This window comes from Ochotona princeps, chromosome 20 (assembly GCF_030435755.1).
Source record: "Ochotona princeps isolate mOchPri1 chromosome 20, mOchPri1.hap1, whole genome shotgun sequence".
In the NCBI taxonomy this organism is placed as follows: Eukaryota; Metazoa; Chordata; class Mammalia; order Lagomorpha; family Ochotonidae; genus Ochotona; species Ochotona princeps.
This window is the reverse complement of record NC_080851.1, coordinates 20403941-20425532: the sequence shown is the minus strand read 5'-3', so window position 1 is coordinate 20425532 and position 21592 is coordinate 20403941. Positions and strand designations below refer to the sequence as shown.

General features: G+C 43.9%; 1 protein-coding gene across 5 annotated transcripts in view; it reads right to left on the bottom strand.

Moving 5' to 3' along the window:
- The window catches only part of ELMO1 (engulfment and cell motility 1), a 497188-nt gene that overhangs the window by 290994 nt on the left and 184602 nt on the right, over positions 1-21592 (bottom strand). For all 5 annotated transcript variants that reach the window (XM_058677989.1, XM_058677988.1, XM_058677992.1 and 2 more), the window contains 6 exons: positions 20131-20230; positions 15141-15292; positions 12550-12628; positions 6380-6430; positions 3006-3128; positions 1164-1295 (listed from right to left, as the gene is read on the bottom strand). In XM_058677989.1, coding sequence (XP_058533972.1) covers positions 1164-1295; positions 3006-3128; positions 6380-6430; positions 12550-12628; positions 15141-15292; positions 20131-20230 — 637 coding nt within the window. The remainder of the gene's footprint in view (positions 1-1163; positions 1296-3005; positions 3129-6379; positions 6431-12549; positions 12629-15140; positions 15293-20130; positions 20231-21592) is intronic.

The window sequence follows — 21592 nt, the reverse complement described above, 5'->3', positions numbered from 1 at the left end:
GGGCAGCGAGAATTCCAGACTTCACTGGGAGCTTCCCAGCGCTGAATCATTCAGTAAAATAGGCAGCCATGGTAAAAATAAGCCATCGTACCTCCAAATAGAGAACGACTCCTTGGTTACGATACACAGGCACAGGTGCACCGAGATGGAGACTTTTCCAAAGAAAGTTTCCATAAAAGACAAAGTGTCTCCAAAAACATAAAACACTCACCACTTTTGTCATAGTATGTGTATGTGTATATATATATATACACATGCATATATAAACATATCTACACAAAGTATATTTATTACAGTCACATGAGAGTAGTTCAAAAGGTCCAGAGAAAGACGAGATAATGTGCATATTCCAAACTTTGTGGAGACCCCATTTATACATACACACCTAAACAGGCATGTGAGTGCATGTGCTCAAGGAATAATAGCTGCAAGCAGAAAAAACGATCCCTGCTAACTTCCAACCGTTGCCGTGGAAATCTTACGCCTGTTGTTCATGATGGAGCCTAAAACGGAAACCCAACTTTACCCCTGCAGAAATCAGAGATCAGCCCAAGGGCACTCAGAAACTGCATGGTGATAAAGACAAGCAAACACAGCAGATGGTATTCAGAACAAGCTGTGTTTTGATTTAGGAACTGGAAAAAAAAATCTAGGAGGCAGTCCATCAGCATTCCTTAGCAAGATAAAGCTCTTATAAGAAAACACAAATCACATAAATCTAATCACAGTTACATTTCAGGAAACCTTTGCTTTGCTTTTGCTGTGTGATCCCATCCCACAGACACCACGGCCCATCTGACTCAGGGAGAGCCTCCTCACGCACCAGGAGGGCAGAGGCAGTGACACGGAGTCACATTCCAGCCTAACTATTCCCGTTCCACGGAACCGGGACTGCATAAACACACAGAGCATTAGTCACACTTGGGCAAGTTCTTCCACTTTTCCACAGCCAGAAGAGATGTTCATGTTAACCACGTTTAAACCCGCTCAACATCTGGACATGTGGAAACTATTCAGCAAAGCACAGGAGGACCACACGCTCTGATGTGGCTGAGGTCACCCCCACCACCACACACACACACAAGTCCTCAGGGGCAGAGGGGAGGTGCAGGAGGCAGGGCTGGGGCTGGGAGGAGGGAGCTCACAGCCCAGGGCTTACTCACAATGAAGCCAAGTTTCTTGTAATCCCGAGTGTACATGGACTTGCGTTTCTCCATGCTGCCACTGCTATTGTTGGGTTCAGACTCTGCATCGAAAGCAATTCTTCGAAGTTCAAATATGATGTCCCTCTGAGCCTGAAAAGAGTTAGGGGAGAGAAAAAAAAGGAGGTGGGGGAGAGCTGCTTTAGTCCTGTTGATGTTCCAGAGTTTAAGTCATTGCATCAGGCAAACAAAAACCAGACAGAAGACCACCAATGTTCTCCGGCAGCCCTTAGCAGGCTGGCTGCCTCCTGCCTCTCCCTGGTGGACGTCCCTGGCCTTATCCCGCAGTTACCCCTGTGGCCAGCTTACTTGGAGGGCTGATACCCACTGCCAGCGCAGTCCCCAAACAAGGGCCCCAATGCCAATGGGAAGGCTGTGTTTGGAGCAGGCCACACTGCAGAGTCTTGTACCGTTGGAAACCAGAAGCAGTATTCACAGTACACTCACTCAGAAGTGACTTAATGGAAACAAACAGAAGAAAAACAAAAGGCCAAAGGTTGGAAACTGTGCTACGTGCACCCAGGAATGACTGGGAGAACACAATGTGGTAAAGACTCACACGGCGCAGAAGTTCAGGAAAGCGGAATTCACGACGTGTGTATTTCTGTGCACACAAAAATTCAGAATCCATTTATGCCAGAGAGACTTAAAAAAGCTCATGGAAACCATACATTTTGATCATATATATGCATGGCTTCCATTATTTTGCACCAAAATACACTTATCTTTACATTTGATTTCCATAAAAATCCTTGAGGCATCCTCTAAGAAACCAGCTTGAAAAGAATTAAAGTTCTGACATGCATCACAACATGCATGAACACTGAAGATACTAGACTCAGGGAAATACATCAGATCACAAAGGCAAACGCTGTCCCACCCCATTTCTGTCAGCCTTCTAGAAAGTCCCAGAAAAAGCAAGTAAAGTCAGCGGCCGCCAGGGACCAAGGGCAGGAGTGAGAGTGGAGTCACTGTTTACAAGAACAGAAACTCAGCTTTGGAGAGTTTTGGAAGCGGATGGTGTCAACCATTCCACGATACTGTGAATGTACTCAAGGCCACTAAACCTCACTTAAAACGGTTCAAATGGAGATTTCTGTTAAATGTTAAGTATCGCAACAACAATAAAAATTTGTAATGAGCTAGTGCAAGGGGAGGCAGCTAAGACAATTGCTTGTCACAAAGATACCCTGCTCTCCATCACTGTGGTATGGGAACACGGTCATCTCCCTGGGTGACCAACCTAAGGACATGGGGCACAACTGCTGGCTTCACCAAGCCTCTCCGTCCCCCAGCCTCACGTGGCCACACGCCAGCAGCCACCCACTTCCAGGCTCAGTCCCTACTGCGACGGATCAGGCCCTCCTGTATCAATAAGGACCATCTTCCTTCCCAGAGCTGCAGCCCTGCTCTGGCGGGCTCCCAACTTTGCCTTCTCCCTGCCCTCAACCTCCTCACACATGGCCTTTGGGATGTAGATGTCCCCTGTTGGGCACAACAGAGAATTTCAGCAAATAATCAACTGACAAAACACCTGGCCCGCAACGCCGCAGCTTGACTCCATGGCTATTGCCCCTGAAGATAATCCAAAGGCCATGATGTGTGGCCATGCAAATCAAGCTTTCTCATCCCATAAAGGAAGAATATGTGAGTATTTGGGGCCTAATAGAATAAGTCATTTAGGTTATTCTCATATCCAAGATTCACTTAGATGTTAAAGCTGGCAAGCTGTGAGATAACCATGGAACACCAGTATCCTAATCTATGAATGCCTGGTTTCTCTGCCATCCAGTGGGTACTCACCTGGTCCTGGGGGTCCATCTTGGTCATCATCCTGTCTTCCAGGAGGTTAAAGGTGAGTACTTGCAGAACATATAACTGATGTGCCATTTCGTTGTTGATAGCCCGCTGAGCTCGGATGACATGCTAGAAGAAGGATCACAGAGGATATCTTTAAAAACCACAAAGAAAGAGGCACCAATGATGTAGCCTAGCGGGCACAATCACTAACTGTGGCACCAGGATCCCATATGGGTATGGATCCATGTCCTGGCTGTTCCACTTCCACTCCAGCTCCTTGCTAACGTACTTGGGAAAGCAGTGGAAGATGGCCCACGTCCTTGGGCCACCACACCCATGTGGAGACCCCGAAGTTGTTCCTGGCTTGCGAGCAGCACAGCCCCCACTGTTGTGGCCATTTGAGGAGTGAACCAGCAAATGGAAGCGTTCTCTCTCTCTCCCTCTCTCTTTCCTACTCTGTAACTTTCCCTTTCAAGTAAAGACATAAACCAACACATTTTTTAAAGCCAGAAAGAAATAAAGAAAAGAGGAGGGAAGGGATGGAGGGAAAAACCGAGAAAGATGAAGCAATAACCAGAAGCCCTCGTCACCGCCCAGGAGAAGCTGGGCAGTCCGTCCTTGCTGCCACGGAGGCAGGACTTGGAGAACCACCCTTCCAAAGAAAGGTGATCTTGGAGTTTTCCTATGTGTTTCAGTGCCCAGAAGATTCCTAGTCATTAAGCCTGAATCCAGGTAAGGACCTACTGTGTGAGCGGGGAAGTGTCAGGGGCTCTGGATGGGGCCTGGGGCCGGCAGTAATTCAGAGAAGGGCCGTGAAACGAGACAACTGTGGAATCTGCCACAGAAGCAGCCCTGGCACGAAGGAAAGGAGCGAGCTAGCCCTGCCATCAGAAGCAACTCCACCGTCTTCTCCTAGGTGACTGCACTTGAAATGGCAAGATGCTTCCAGGGAAACCTTCAATAGCACGGTCCCCACCAGATCTGCAGCTCAGTGCCTAGAGGAGCCATCCCAGGGTCATTAACCATCGTGACAACATACTGACCGCTCGCTTAGGTCGCTGCTGTACTCACCAGTTAGCAACGAAATGAAAAAGAACATAATCCTTCCCCACAGAAACGGGACTGAAACTGGAACAAATATAACACAAGCAGGAAGACTGCATGGGGTAGGCCTCCTGCTCACACAAGAGCTGAGTGGAATCATTGTCTTTAAGTCAACACCACGGCCCACCCTACAATCTCCTGGCATAGCTCTTGGTTGCAGCTTTCAAAAGCCCAACAACCAGGTAATGTGGTGAGACCTCCATCACTCATGTCCGCTGTGAATGTGCTGGACACAGTCATGTCTTGCTATCTGCCAGGGCACTTTCTTGGGCACTCCATCACTGCCCGTGGGCAGACTGCTCTGAAGTGACAGTTTAGCACATGTCAAAACTTCCCATGATGGGAAAAAAAATTGACATGCAGCCAGGACTGGTGGAAATCTAAGTGATAAGGTACTGTGTAGGTGCCTCTCAACCTGCAAGCACCTGGACTCCATTCCATGGCTGGACACGCCGTACTAGGACAGGAGATTAAGAAGAGAGAAATGGAAGGAAGAGAGAAAGAGTAGCACAATACAGAGCCACTGATCCAGTGAGCGGGGCGGGGTGGGGGAAGCTGGAGAATGCGAGGGGAGGGATCCAACTCCACAGGCTTCAATGTTCAGAATGGATGCTAACTCCACACCTGCGCTGTGGGAGCATCTATTTTCATGGCAATCTGAAAATATCTACACCCCACGTCTTTGTCAGAAGGCACCAACCTTGAGCTTGTAGCTCATAACAGTCACCAAATGGAGCAAACTGACCTTGTGGTGGCATGACCACCGCTGTCCTTCCATACACTCGTTTCTCTGGGCTTCCAACCCTCACTGCCACCAAGGTTAATACCAACTACAGGTTAAGACGGTCTAACTACACATTCCAAACCTTCATCTCTCCCTTCTCCCCCTCCTTGCACAACCACCTACAATGAAACACACTTCAACATAGCATCTATTTTCACTGAAATCCACTGTAAAAAAAATTACCAAACTGTGAATCCTGTACCTCCCACATAATCAGAATTTTCAAGCAAGACTTAGTTCGGAGTATGTGGGTGGGAGTTTGGGGGTGAGCGGGGAAGTCTGTCATCTCTGAATGGAAATTACACTCATATGATTCTCTTCAGCTTTGACAGTCAAAAACTTAAAACCCTACTTCCTCACAAACTGCATTCCTTACCATCGATCTTGGGCACCAAACATGTGTTTCCTGTTGCCCACATGGAGCTTTAACTTTTTTATAGCTGACTTGCATTAGACCCCATGTGTGTACACGTGCATGTGTGTGCCTGAGCCAGGGGTTCCAGCCTTCCTCAGTCAGGCTCCGGGACTCGGGGTCCCTACCACCAGGCCCTGGTGGTGCAGGACCAAGTGCCAGGCACCGTCTACTCCAGAATCCACTGAATGTGAACTAGCCAATTCCAGACTGCTTAACCAGCCTTCTTGGATTCTCTCATTATTTTCCTTGAAAGCCACAAAAAAAGATTTGCTTCCATTTTCCGTTGACCTGCTCGGGCGCTTCCCCAAGCGGCCCTCTTGGGCAAGGCTGTCATCCCTTTTGTGGACTTAGGTTTACCTGAATAATAATCAAACCTACATCTTACAGGGGTGTGTGTTAAACAGCAAACTTACTGGATTCCTTTTTGGAATCACACAACCAGAAACGCTTTTTCTCTCCCCTCCCCATTTCTCTATCTTCTTTCCTCTTCCTCTTCCTTTTAAGCAGGCACATCAACCACACCGCTGGTCAGGCCTACTACTGGCTCATTCTAAACATTTGCAGCTCACCGTTTGGGCTTCTTTCCCACCAAGGCTTACGGTCGTTTCTACACTGCATGAATGCCTGTTCTGCCCTCCTTCCTTGTTTCTGAAGAACCAGGAAAATAACGTCAAAATTTCAGGGCCTCTCACAGCATCATGTTGCTTCCTCATTAAAACCACTAACCATCTCAGATCGGGGGACACAGTAAGAGCCAGAGCTTCGGATTTCCCTCCATGCGCAGCTAAAAGCCCTGAGGAGTGTAAGACAGCCTGAGGACCCTTGCTGCTGAAGCAAGGTCCTGCTACATTCTCTCCAATTCCATAGACTCCTGCCTCCAAGCACGAGAGGCAGCTCCTGCAGGAATGCCCCGTTTCTTTAACCCCAAAAGCCAACTGTTCCCTCTTTCCCAGGTCCTGCTGCTTCGCCACAGCAGCAGGTCACCATGGAGCACACAGCTCTCAACCGAAGAGGAAAAGCATAAACCACCCGGGCTATCCCCCAGCCAGGCGGCCACAGCACTAGGGTACTCACCGTGAGAATGATGGAGCGCAGCTGCTTCTGAGCCAAAATGTTTGCCATCTCCTGAGGAACAGAAACGCACACACACAAAGGCTTAGGATATACAGAGGGCAATGCGGCCAAAACGCCCTTCCCCCAGCTGGGACTTGATAACAGGGTATCAGCAGTATTTCTTATGAGAGAATGAACCCCCAACAGGCAGTGGTATTCATGTTACTTTTTGAATGCTCTCTTGAGCTTATAAAAGCTATATTCAAAAACCAAAGCAGGAAATTTGGTACCTGCAATTCTATTTATTTGTTTGTTGTTTGATCTGTTTTTGCTTTTAGGAATTTCCTCCTTCCAGAAAGAAGTGAGTGCTGAACAAAAACCAAACATTGCAGCCTGAACAACGGCTCTCCACCAGAGGGCTCACCGTGTTTTGCTAGAGCAGGTGCAGAAAGCTTTGGCCAAACATCACACACTGTTTTAGAGGGCCATGACCATAAAGACCTAAGTCTCCTGGCTGCCAGCTTATCTCCACCCACACAAAATCAAAGAAGACAAAGGTCCTGAAAAAGGCCACATGGGTGAACTGAGTGGCATTTTAGTGAAAGGACAGTGTCTAGGCAGATGGCTGAACTCTTCCGGAGCTCACAGCCGACTTCAGCTCTGCTGGGCCTGATAACCACAGGCCATGCCTTGAATTTGGCATCCCTTGACACAGCAAAGAAGACTGGCGGACAATTTTATTAAACAAAATGATCCACGAGGTTTCTTTTCTAAATATTCACAGTCCTAGCACACACATTCAAAAAGTAAAAATACTGCTCACATTCAGGAAGTTTCCAGGATGTGAACTGTGATGGGAAGCACTTTCGGTACTGCTAATCTTACTGAGAAGAAAGACAACTAAGCTATGATCATAACAAGCGTTTAGGGCAGGTGTTTGGCACAGTGGTTAAGATGCTGTTTGTAACACCCACATCCCATATCAGACTGTGCAGGCTCATCTCCTGGCTCCTCCTACCTGCCGATAAGCACCCTGGCAGGCAGCAGGTGATTGCTGCAGGTGTCTGGGAACCAGCCACCCACACAGGAGAGCCACATGGGCTTTCTGTCTCTTGGCTTCAGCCTGACCCAGTCCTGGGCTGCCTTGGTCATTTGGGAAGTGAAGCAACAGACAGAAGATATTTCACTGTCAGCCAATGTCTCTGTACACCTACCTTTCAAATAAGTAGAAGATAACAAATAAGTAAAAAACAAAAGTTAAATAAAAACCATGAATTCTACCAAGGTTAAAATAAATCTTCAGAAAGCAAGGATAACCAAGAACATGAGAAGTAGCTACTGGCGGGGGGCGGGGCATACGAGCAAGGACAGACAGTAGCACCACGGGAGAACAGCGCCCACTTATGGTGACAAAGGGAACACGGATGACTTACAGTCAGTGGACACCCAAGGATGTCAACATTGCTCTCTGCATCAACCTAGGGGCATCAGCGCCACCACAGAGAGGAAAGCGAGCAGGAGAGAAGAAGAGGGTGGGAACGCAGAGCCCTCTGTTAGAGGTTGGCAGCTTTCTTTGAAACCTCCCACCCCCACCCCTGCTAACCCACCGCATTGACAAGCGAGTAAGCACCATAATGTGACTCAGAAAATCTAGACGTTTTCAACTTGAATTGCAATAGTACATCTTCTTTTTTTTCCTTTTTTTTTTTATTGTATTTTTGTTGACAATCTTTACATAGTTAATTACGGTAAAAAAAAAAAAAGGTTCAGGGGAAATAGGGAAGTGGGTAATAGTATTATGTCCATATTGTTTCCATCATGTATCTGAGGTAAAGGGGGATATTGAGGGAGAAGCCCCACCCAATAGTACATCTTCTTGCAAGAAAGTGGGGACCTTGACCATTCAGAAACAACAATGATAACCAGGCCCGGCAGCGTGGCCTAGCGGCTAAAGTCCTCTCCTTGAATGCCCCGGGATCCCATATGGGCGCTGGTTCTAATCCCGGCAGCTCCACCTCCCATCCAGCTCCCTGCTTGTAGCCTGGGAAAGCAGTTGGGGACGGCCCAAGGCTTTGGGACCCTGCACCTGCGTGGGAGACCTGGAAGAGGTTCCTGGTTCCCGGCTTCGGATTGGCGCAGCACGGCCGTTGCGCTCACTTGGGGAGTGAATCATCGGACGGAAGATCTGTCTCTCCTCCTCTCTGTATATCTGACTTTGTAATGAAAATAAATAAATCTTTAAAAAAAAACAATGATAACCAAGAAACAACTTCGCTTTACACACTGGGGAGAGCAGTGGCTGTCTTTTCCATCTAAACAGAAAAGCCCATTGGTTTATTTATTTATTTATTTTTCCATTGGTTTATTTTTGTTTCTTTCTTCTTTGTCCTTGGACCAGACTGACAAAAGACCCAAAGGACTCCAGAGTTCTTTTCATTTCTTTTCTTTTGCAAAATGAAATTACTGCACAATAGTCACATTAACAACAACAACAAAATATTATTCTTTGTGCCTATTTTAGTACAATGCTTTAGAAGGTATTCAAGTTGGTAGAGACGATATATTTACAACATCCACCAGAGCAATTATTGTAATTATCTGTTTACGCTATTTATCTTCCACCCAAGACTGTGGGCTCCTCACGCACACATACAGAGACCAATTAACACTTCTTTGCTTTTCAAGCCTGAAGTATAATTTCTGAGATAGGTCAGAAATAAATGTTTGATAGAAAACAAGCAAAATATTTGGAACCTCCTTCTAAGGATGGTAACTTGGTCAGAAAGAAAACAGAAACATTCTTATTGTCAAGGATTTTTTGCACTATTTAGAAAGCTGGCTTCATAAGCATGAGGACGGACAGTTGACTGTTATAGCATTAGAGTGATATAGAAGTATAGAAAGTTGCACGTGTACATTTAGATATACTGCTATGGAATGATAACATAAAACATAGCTTAACTTCGAAAGTACATTTAATGCAATCAGCACATTTGGAAATGTCCACATATGCTGGAAAATGATCTATGTGGGAGAATGTCCACATTGGGTAAGGCAGTAAGTGGCCCCACAACGGTCACAAGAGCTGGAGTAACTGCCTAAGTTCTATTTCTGCAAAGCCCAGCAGGGACGTCTTTCAGCTTTCTTTTTAACTCCATCTTTTCTGAATTTTCTACTCGGTCTTTCTCTATAAGTGTCTTTTCGTAACACTTATCAAGACAACAGAGATGTGCAGGGATATCTGAAATGAATCATGCCAACGTACTTGCCTTTTAAAAAGTAGACTGGATGATGCAAGTAGTTGTAAGAGAAAGAATGCATTTTTCAATCTAAGAGCAAACCCCTCCCCTAATTAAACCCATGTTCCACTCCCTTCATCTGTGCAGCTCCTCCCTGACAAGGTATGGGAAAGCGAAACAAGAAAACCTCATAAGGCGAGAATGAAATCAAACTACAAAATGCCAAACACCACCATGTCTGAGAAAGCAGAGATCCTTAATAATACTAGCACTTTTGGCAAACTTTGGTGTTTTTCTCTTTGACCAAAACAACAAGAACTTTTTAAAGTTCTCATGCCATATGCCAATAACAACAGCAATGTCAAATCCACACCAGCTAAAAATTAAACTTCCTTGGACAAAGACGTATACTGTCAGCTGGTGATACCAGTTATATCAGTTTGCTTAAACGTGTGCTTAAGTGGCCTTCATCGACCTTTTAACAGCAAATACAATTCAGGGTGAAACTTGAAATCATTTTTTAGCTAACTCTCATAACTCACTGAAATTTTTTAAACAAATTGAAAATCATAATGCCCCCATTATTTTGATGAGCTAGAGTTTTCATTTCGCACTGTATAATGTCTAAATCAATTCAGAAGCTTACAACTATTTTGATTTCAAAGATTCAATTAGAAATACAATTCTTCACACATTTCTGCAGGATTACATATACTATTTCTTAACCAGATTATTTTCTTAAATAGTTAGACTACTCTTTACAGTAGTTTATTACTGTCATTGATTTATTGGATCAGATTCTATGCTGTCCAACTTATGCTGCAAACTCTTCAAAAACAGATTCGTTCCACAGAATCCAAGCTTAGTATCATATTGCGATTCCACCAGTGTTCTGAAGTCAGTAGAAATGAACGTATTGTTTTTATTTGATCATATTTATGAAACTCTCATTCAACAAATTAGCGGGAGTGCTTGGTGTAAAGCAATATGCAAAGTGCACACATCTTACTCACTGGTCTAGATTCAGAGATCCAAGTGAGATCATGGCCCCTGGGGAAGAAATGAACTTGCATTTCATGTAATCTAACCCTTCTTCCACAGATGGGGAAACGAGACTTCCAAGAACCCAGGCCACAATGCAGCCTCCTTGACCCCTCACATTCCACACTCAGCAACTATGGGGTTTGGCCAGACACCCTGGGTCAGGGCGGTAGAAGATTCAAGCACCTCCCCTCCAATGACAAAGAGCTGTCAGCCAATTTCCTGGACTGTCTAAGAGAGATGATCTGAGTTTAATATTTAGATACAAATATTACAGGGGAAGCCCCACCCATTACACTGTCTCAGATCTACAAAAAAAAAAAAAAAAAAGGAAGAAAGAAAGAAAGAAACAATGCTTAAAAACCCAGCCACTCACATGCGGCGTTTAGAAAGCCAAAAAAAAAAAAAAAAAAAACCACCCCAAAGTTGATCTCATAGAAGTTAAAAGTTTAGTGGTGATTAACAGGAAGGAAAGATGAGAAGTGTCGACTAATGGATCCTAAGTGAAAGCTGGAAAAAAATAAGAAAATCTGGGATTCTATTGCATAGTAAGGTCATTGCAGATAATGTCACTGGCATTACGCATCACTCTATCAAAAAAAACAAAAAAAAACAACTGCAAGATAGGATTTCGGGTGTTTCCAACACAAAGAAATATCAGATGTTTAGGAAGACAATTATTATTCACCCTGATTCAACATGCTATTATGTGTACATGTATCAAAAGATAGCATGGTATTCCAAAAATATGTACAATTTTTACATGGCTATTACAATGTTTTAATTAAATATTTTACTTTTGAAAACCCGGTGGACTAATAGGTCCCAGGCCAGACTCCAGGCTTCCTGCCTTCAGCCAACATCAAATCAAACCCCAGGAAACTAGGTAGCGACACAGCTCATGGTGCAAAGCCCCCAGAGAGATAACAAACAACTCTAAATGGAAAACAAGCCAGAACCTGGCACTTTTACTCCCTGAGGTTTAAAGTCCCTGGGAGTGAAAAAGGACAAAACAACAAAATTCTTGACACTGTACCTAGTAGTGGATGAACCTTCAAAGGCTTCTAAATCAGGATCAGTCATCGAACCCCCGGCACATAGCCTATTACTGAAAGATGTGGTATTTCCACCAAGTGTTTGAAGAATGTGCATTGTGACTGGGTAACATATTATAGGAATGTATCATGTAGATGAAAAAAATGAATGGTTTTGAGGTGCAAGTCAACTTCATGAAATGGCAGAGTTCCAGTTCTCTCTCTCACTGCAATGTTCTCTCCGGATGAGAAAGAACCAAAGGCTTTAGAGGCCAAGTGCACTCTCGTATAGGTTCACTGAAGGGATCTCCTCCTCCACCACAGAGGAGGGAAAACACACTCTTCCCAGCCACATTCACGCAGGTTGGGAAGAAATACCCCAACAAAAGAGCCCCTGGGACGCAGGAATGCAGTTCAGCAGCCAGAGAGAGCAATCTGCATATTTCCCTCCTGTCTTCTCTCTTTTCCACCTCACTCCTCCCTGGGTCGTCCCTTTTCCCATCAGGAAAATGGGAACAAAATCTGCCACACCCATTGAGCCTCCATTGAGAAGGCGCGGAAAGTCCCAGGGGTTTCTGACTCAGCTGGCAAGACAGCAGTGGTGCGGCCCTCTCCGCATGCTGTCAGCTTCTTTGTTGGGTTCCCTTGCATGAAAGCCCTCTGTTACTGCAATGTGCACTCATCGATGGTCAACGGCTTCTCCATTACCACCTACTGGCCCCGCATGTGTCAATAACCCAGAGCGGCCACCTGGACACACAGCCCAGCTCTTCGGCAGTACCTTCAGGGAGTTCCCTGGATGGGAAGGAGAGGGCTCTCTGCAGAAATACTTCTCAGCCTTGAACTCAAGTCCTAACACGAAAACAATGCCACTTACCTGCCTCCTCTCGTCAGGAGCCTTCAGGAAAAGTGCATTAATCACAGCAATGGTATAGGTTTGAATTTCTTGATCCGTCCTGAAAGACCCAGAACATTAGAAGTCAGACCACAGCAAGGCCCAGAAAGTGCCCTCAGCACTGAGAATGCATTGCAGCCACCACAAGGCAGGCAGTGGGCTGGCTCTGTCTGTGATGGTAGTAGATACAGCAATAGTAGCACTACTCCGTGCATGGAAGTGTGTGTGGATAGGTGTAACATTTGTCTGATGCATGGAATGTATCAGGAAGTAGTTTAGGCTGTGTCTCCACATTCCTGGGCTTATCTGGAGCAAACCGCTTAGTCTCCCTGTTATAAAATTATATACTATAAAACTCTATTTCTAATTAAAGGCATTTTTAATAACAAGTTGAGCATCACTCATCTGAAAATATGACATGCTCCACAATTGAAAGCTTTTTGAACATTAACACGAAGCCAAAAGTAGAAAATTTCATACTTTATTTTACATCAATATCATATAAAACATTACATTAAAATTACCTTCCACCTATGTATATAAGCTATATATGAAACATACATGAATTTTGGTTTTACAGTGGGTCTTATCACCAAGATTTTTCTTTTTTTTTTTTTTAAAGATTTATTTTATTTTTATTACAAAGTCAGATATACTGAGAGGAGGAGAGATAGAGAGGAAGTGGAGCGCTGGGATTAGAACCAGCGGCCATATGGGATCAAGGCAAGGACCCTAGCCACTAGGCCACGCTGCCGAGCCCACCAAGATATTTCATTATAAGCAAGCAAATACCAAGAAATCCAAAACCTGATACATTTGTGGTCCTAAGCATTTAGAATCTGGGATATTCAACTGGTATTTACGTTAAGCTGTCAGTCAAGTAGAGATAACAAGTAAGACCCAGCACTTAAAGAATGACTCATGGAAGGATATTTTATCAGGCTGGGAAGAAGCAGAACTGTGGGACGGGACTCAAAGCCTGGTTCCACACTGGCTTGGACAACTTCAAGGGTCTCCCAAGTTCACAGAGTTGCTGTGGAGAGGCTGAAATGAAGCAGTGCCTACAAAACCCTGAGCCTGGGGCGTGGTGAAGAACAATCCCTCCATGTTAGTGAAGTGACTGTGAATGAACATGCATGCCTTTGACACTGAGAGAGAAGACACCCGCTGCAAAATCATTACATCTCACACCCAGGGAGATGGAAAACTGATCAGCTTTTTCAGAGACCATTTTTGGAGACTTGCTCTCCTTCATGGTGACTCCAATACACAGCTTCTGTGACCTTCCTGCTAAATCCTGGCCAGTCTTCTGACTCCAGATCAGGAAACGGTTCATGTGCTAGGTAGTGATATCAGAGAAAACTAGGGAATATGCCAGCATTCCCACCAACCTAATGAGGCCCATCAAATCTGAGCTAAAAGAGCAAGGGGCAGGAGCTTCCAAAAGCCAGGGCACCTCAGTGGCAGCCCATTCACTAGACAAAGGCCTGGTACTGAGTATACTAAGGAAACCACAGTAGCTGTCCAGGACATATATACTTAAGCAATTTTTCTAAAAAAAGACTTGTTTTTATTGGAAAGTCAGATATACAGATATGAGGAAAGAAAGAGGAAGATCTGTCTGCTGATTCATTCCCCAAGTGGCTGCAATGGTTGGAGCTGAATCGATCAGAAGCCAGGAGCCCAGGGCCTCTTTTTGAGTCTCCCATGCAGGTGCAGAGTCCCAAGGCTGTGGGCCGTCCTCAACTGCCACAAGCAGGGAGCTGGATGGGAAGTGAGGCAGCTGGGATTAGAACCGGTGCCCATATGGGATGCAAGGTGAGGACTTTAGCCACTAGGCTACTGCACCAGGCCCTATTTAAGCCATTTGTGGATTGTGCAAGCACTCTAGTATCCTAACAAATCCCCTTTCCCATGTAAGGTAGCACACAACATATACTGCCACTGGCAACCTAAGAGAATTTATAAAACAGCATTGCACCATGGAATGCTTCTCTGGTTGTATCACCTGAGGCCATCTTACTAGGTACCTAAGAGTGAAAATCCCTGAAGACTACAGGCTAACAGGGAAGCTTGTCTTCTCCCCACAGTATAGCTCCAACTGCTAGGAAAAAAGAAAATCCACATACACTATATTCCAAAAAAAAAAAAAAGAAAGAAAGGCAAAGGTCACTGTGGGATCTTCCTAGCTAAGGAACAAGCTTGCATTTAAAAATCCCTAGCTCAAAGTGTGCCTAAGGCAAAATTTCCACATAACTATGAAAACGTAGCTATGTGTCACAGAAAACACTGTTTATTACATTAGGGGACGATTCTGTAGACAATTTATGAGAACAAATGTCTCATCACATCTCATGAAGGAGAACTCTACCAAAATCTGCCAACATTCTTGAAACTAAAATTTCTCGGAGGGAAAGAACAGTGTTCAGAACAAAGAGCTTACCAGAGGTGGGTTATAACAGCATATCAAGATTCTATTTCATTTACTCAAACCAATATGGAATGTTCCCAAGGGCACTGCCACATCTGTCTGTCAAGCACAGTACCTCCCAGAGTGGCCTTAGCAAGCTTACCCTTGAAGATGTGGAATGAGCTGGCCAATAGTGATCTCTTGCGCCACCTTCTGGTAGAGGTCATGGCTGTTGAGAACCATGGACTCCAAAATGGCCAAGGACCGCTGAAGGATGGAGATGTCCATGGCTGACTTGTTCACAAAACTTGCGATCTGCAAATCCAAGATGGGTTACTCTTACTCAGTGGAACAGAGAAGAAGAGAACCAACAATGTCAGATAGGATCCCTCAGGAGACGTAAGACACGAAAAATGCTGGAATTCCAGGAAAATCCAAGAAAGTCATGGAGCCCACACCAAGTGTTAACAGCATACTGCAAAGCACAGTTCATCCTATTCTAAAAACTTCACGATCAAGTTCTTTTTTCAAAACAATAAATATATTCAAAGAACAATTCTGTGTGGTTTTCCCAAGATAATTCTTCTGGGTTTCAGCTTTCAAGGATAGACAGCTGCCGCAGCAATATCATAAAGCCTGTGTTCCTGAGACAATAATTTCCACATACACTCACAGCCATTCCTCTTCAATCCCCAGACTACTCCTTCATCCACACAATCCATGGTGTTTGCTTTACTATTATATGTCCCTGCTACGTTCTTCAGGGATTCGCACACATCACACTTGTCAACACAATTCAGCTGACAGAACTTCACAGTGACCGGCCACTTTCATGACTGCTGGTCGGAAGCAACAACCAACAATTCCCCATTCTTCCCATTACATAGGGCTAAAATAAATTCTTCATATCTCTCGAACTTAACAAACAGGAAAGCGTCTAAATCAGCAGTGCTAAAAGTTAAAATAATAGTTTAAGTTCTGAAATACATTCCTTAAGGAACTAATCACTAAATCCTCAAACATAATAAATCAGAATGTAAGTGGGAAGTAAAATAGGGGTTAGAATAATGGATCGCAGCAATGCAAACACATGGGTACCATAAACGTTTTATTTTAGAGGCCTCATTAAATGTTATTACTGTCTGTTGACAACTCATACTGAAAAGCCATTATTGAATCAACGTAGTGGCTGCTCTTAAAAAAACTAAATAACTGTTTCATGACAAATACTCTTGCTGCTTTTTGCTGCTTCTCTCTTTTAGAACCAGTTTCTCCCTTTCCGCCTTTCCATCAACCCCTTCTTCTCATCCCCTCTCCACCCTAGTCTGTGACAAGACGCAAATGTCCCTTGACAGCTTCCTGTGAACAACTCAACTGCGTCTGCCCACAGACTGCCCCGGGAGAGTAGGGGAGGGAGGTGCAGGTGTCAACACCCTGCTTGACCCAGAGGCTCAATCTTTCTTTCTGCATATGGCCATCCTTCTCAGACAAATCACTCTCACCCTGTGTTCCTGATTTAATACTTAACTTAGGCCTCTGCTAAAGAGAATAGAAATCCCTGGACTTACCACCCTGCTGTTTTTCACTCATAGCTCTTGGCAGTAGTAACAGAAAGTCAAAAACTCAGAAAGCAGTTCATTGACAATACTTTTGGCTTTGTCTCCACTGATTCTCTCCTTACAATCTGTTTATAGTAAATGTGTATTTGTCAGGACTCCATGGATCTTGCACCTGCTGCGGATACTGTTAAACTCCTCCCACTCCCCAAGCTTTAGTTCTTCAGCCTGTTTACAATCTTTTAATATTTGCTCATTCATTCACTATTCAAAAATACAAATTGCACATGTGCAATATAACAAGCTTACACTGTTTTATGGATCTGGCAGTACGAAGGTGAGCAAGGTACACCCAATTTTTAACATTAGGGGCTTTTTGGTCTTGCAGAGACTGATAAGACATTTACTGTGAAATATATTTCACACATACTCCTGGGATCCAAGAAGCACCTCCATTTGGGTATTTCAACAAAACTTAAAAATAGATAGGACAGAAGCAAATCTCATTGTCTTCTTACTCCTCCCCTCCCAATTATATTTTCTAAATATTTTTAAAGCACCCATACCCATTAGTGGCTAATATTTCCAGTTCCGACCTCATATCCCTATAGAGTGCATTAGGGAGACGTTTCTCTTTGGAAACATGGGGTGTACACAACACTGGCCACTGGACCAGCTCATACCTCTGCGACCCAAACAGCCTCTGTTTCAGTTTCCTCTGTTCAAATTTTCCACTGAGTGGATACACAACACCCCGCTTCATAAAGTTTCTTTTTACAATTTCCTTTCTCAAAATATTCAATCAGAACTCTAAATGGTTTCTGGAAAGAACGTCTTTCTATGATGGGTTTTAACGTTCTCTACAAGGCATTAACTCTCCCTCTTTCAACAAGCTTGCTCTGATCTTAATCTTAGCTGTTATGTGGGCATTTACATCCATTTCTATATATGTCTCCCTCAAGAAACTAATCAAAAAGCAGGGTGCCTGGCTCTAGTTTCAGCTCCTCTGCTTCCTGTTCAGCTTTCCACTGATGTGCACCTTGAGAGACAACAGGTGATGGCTCAAGCCCTAGGTTCCCTGTCACCCACGTGGGACACCCAACCAAGCTTCCAGCTTCCGGCTTTCAGCCCGATCCAGCCTGGCTGTTGTGAGTACTCTGGGATTCAGACTGTGAGTCAGCAGATAGAAAATATCTCTGTGTGTCTGGGTGTTGTGTCTTTCTCTCTCTCTCTCTCTCTCTCTCTCTCTCAAATGAAATGAAAATAAATAATTGTCTGGTTAAGATTTCTAATTCCTTTACCCCTCGATGATCAGTAACACTTTCCTTTGCTTTCAGTTTCTCCCTGCTTCCCAGGTGCAAATTTGGTTGACACGGGTAAGCCGGTCTAAGTCAGTCCCAGGACAGCTTCCTGAAAGTATGTCTGTACCATGGGAAAAGAGGAAAGAGGACTTAACAGTCATTATATACACAAGTTTGCAGAGTCTGTGGAAAGGACACATCAGGAAAAAAAACCATGCATGGATTTCAAAACAGGTTTGCACCAACGTAAACTTTCCATTGAATTCCACTTCCTCCACAAACTTTTCAAGGTTCCTTTTTTGTACCACTTCATAAAGCTCATTCATTTCAAAATGTTAACTCAATACAACAGAAGAATCTCTGGGTAACATTTTTTAAAAACTGATAGGCATGATAGTGGATAAATTTGCAGTATAGTAAACATTGAGAATGAGATCTGAAAACTTCCATACATTTTCTAGCAAAAGAAAAATTAAAACAACCATGGAAAGCACAGCATGTCACTCTCACATTTTAATTTCTCCGGGGACAGGTCCATAAACCTGTCAAACTTTTTAAAGGACAGAAATTACTGGGCCTCTACACTGAAATGGTTGATGTGTATCCAGGAACTGACAATACTTGTGGGGTTAACCCAGGTTCTCCTACAGAGCACGGGTTTCAAGAGTATTTATAGGAAATTTTCCTGCCATGAGAAGGAACTAATGTTACACTTGGCTTAAGGAAACCAACTCACAACACGGATAGCTCTATTTTTTTTCTTTTTTTCCTCCTCATATCTTCCTACCCTCTCTTTAAGTAGCCACATATTCAAAAAGCAATAACAACTTATACTGGCATCAAGTAATTTCAAGGGTTGTCTTGTTTATGAAATGGTGTAATTTATTAGAAGTTTGTAAGTGAGAAGCCGGCCCCACACAGAACAAAACCAAATAAAGGAATAGAGAGGAGCCAGGAGTTGGCAGAGAAAAATGTATTTCTCTAAAGTGGCATGAATTTGGCATTAACAGGAAGCCAGCTTGAGGCTGCAGAGATAGGCATCTTTTGTCAGCACATTTCCTCATTGATTTTTGGGCAGATAAAGCTCCATTTAAAAGACAGATGCCTGCATACAATTCTTGGGTTGTCAAAGTGCTGAATTTGGTCCAGCTAATGAATAAAAGTTAACCTTCAAAAAAAAAAAACTGAGTAATTTTCTGATTACTTTTCTTCTTTTCAAATTCATTTAAAAGGTTTCCAAGTAGCAATCCAAAGGAAACAGAACAACTGGGAATAAAGAAATCAAATATATTAAATCTGTTTACTTCTTAAAAACATTTAAGTTTGCATCTCAACTACATTGAATGTTAGTCTTCATTTTCTTAAGCTTAATATGATTTCTACATTTAATTTTAGTGAGTGACAAACATTTTCTTAAATGGATAGAAAATAAAGTGGTCTCTAACCACTAGTGATACGACATAAAGAAAACACAGATCTATAATTTTTTTCTCCTCATAACCAAAATTTTAATTAAAATGTACTTAAGGTCAGTATTACTGCATCCACGTTGCAAGTTATTAGCTAATCAAATTCTAAGCATTTATTTCACAGAAATACATTAAAATTTTACTCTGAGCCAAACCCTATGGATCAAGCCATGAATAAAGCTGTAATTATTGCCATCCTATACTCGTGGTGCATGGAGAGACAGTCCAATTCATGACGGATGCACAGAAATGTACTAAGAGCTGGAACAGGCATCTGAGAGTTGTCGGCCAGTTGAACTGGTTGATGCCTGAAGTGTTGACTGGACCATGACCACAAGTAGGCAGGTTCACTCCACCTTAGATGCATGCACCCAGACATCCAGGCATGCATCACTCCCTCATCTCCTTGCTTTATATCTAGGAACTCAGGACTGCAATGCATTTTGCCTGTTTTCTTGTCCTAGACACCAGCATGGGGTGGAAGGTCTGAGAAAGAACCATAGGGACTCTGTTTAAGCCAGATGCCAAATAAGAGTAACGCTCATGGATGCCTGTGCATGTGTTAATAACATGACTCACTGATTTCCCTTTCCCTAACTATGGGTGTTTCCATGCAATCGCTTATCCTCTCTCACCTATGACAACAAAGTGTCATTGTCACAACGAAGTCCAGTGTCATGACTCCTATGTATGTAGTACTCTCACAAATCACACATACCTTTCAAACATAAAGAACCAAAGCACGCAAGAATAAAATCACCTCAGAGCAGAGAAACACATCCATGAAGGAAAGAAGTGCAAATCTAGGGTAGCAGAAACCACATTACCTTCTTAATGAACGCCACGGAAAACGTATCCCACGACACTATGCCGTGGTCCATCAGCTCGACAAAGGCCGTCAGGGTGAAGGACAGCATGTCTCCAAAGCTGCAAAACAGAGGGGAGGCAGAGTGAAGGGCCCGACATGGAGTACCAGAAAGGCAGCAGTGAGAGCTGCCGCAAGGCAAGCACACGCAGAACTTAGGAAGATCACTGGGTGACATTGCTGGACGCAACCTTCCTCACATATCCCGGTGACTGAGGGCAAGGACAGCATGACCAGGTGGGTGGGGCTTCAATCAAACAGTCCTGGCCTCCCACCATCTCTTAGAATGGCGTGCTGGGTATCCCTGGACAACTCACTCAGCCTCTCTGAAATACTGGCCCATGATAACACCTCTTCAGCCAGCCGGCTGCTAGTAGAGCATTTAATAGAGTCAAAGTAAAGGATACCCTCAAGCGAATCTCAGAATGAAAAATCAGGATGGCTAGGAGAGGGTAGAGTGCTTCTTTTGTTGGCCACAAGTACCCAGAGGGAAGATTAATGTGTAATCCTGTTGGAAAAGATTCAAGTAGTCCATATACACCTCTATATGTTTACACAGACACAAGCGTCCGCACATCAATGTATTCACTTCGATGTCACCTTGGCCAACATCTCTCTTCCACTAATAGGTTTTATGAGACCTCTGTGGAGATAACGATTGCATATAATTATTTTGCTGATCATCAAATGGCAGAAAGCTGTGGAAGAGATCTAATCTAATCTAATCCAAAGAGATATTAGGCAGGCTCGGGTAAGAGGACTGTGCTCCCAGAACACTTAGTAAACAATAGCCAGTACATTCAAAGGAGCAATTGAACAGATACACAGAATCTTGTCCAGATGTTCATCTTCCTTGTCAATTATGGTACTCCTCGATTTCAACCAACGACCTTTGAGAAAAATGCTCACTCGAATATATTACGCCACGCCAATGAGGATGTCTACACTGCATGAGGCCATAACCCGAATTCCTATACCCGTTGGTTATTTGGGGTTTTTAACCTGCGGAGTCAAGCATCGCTATTACTGATACATTGCAAAGTACTCTACCAGATTTAGGTTCAATCTTGTCATCCATTTTCAATGACTACAATAGAAAAAAGTTGCACATTAAAAAAAAAAATTCCATTTCTCTTTGGATTTTTCCACTCAAAAATGGCCATTGAAATTCTGCCTCATTGCAAAAGTTGTGAAAGGGATGACAGCTCTCCAGGGTACACAGAGACCCAGGGCTGCTGGAGCACAAGAGGGAATGAGACACAACAGACAGGAAGCGTTAGGTGGGTGGCTTCCAGAGTCAGACAACAGAAGTTGCCCCTCCGGCTCACAGTGGACAAGTTATTCCACCATGCCACACTTCCACTTCCTTCCTTTGTAAAGATGGTGGTGATGGCTAACCCAGACACTGCTGCCAAAATGAAACA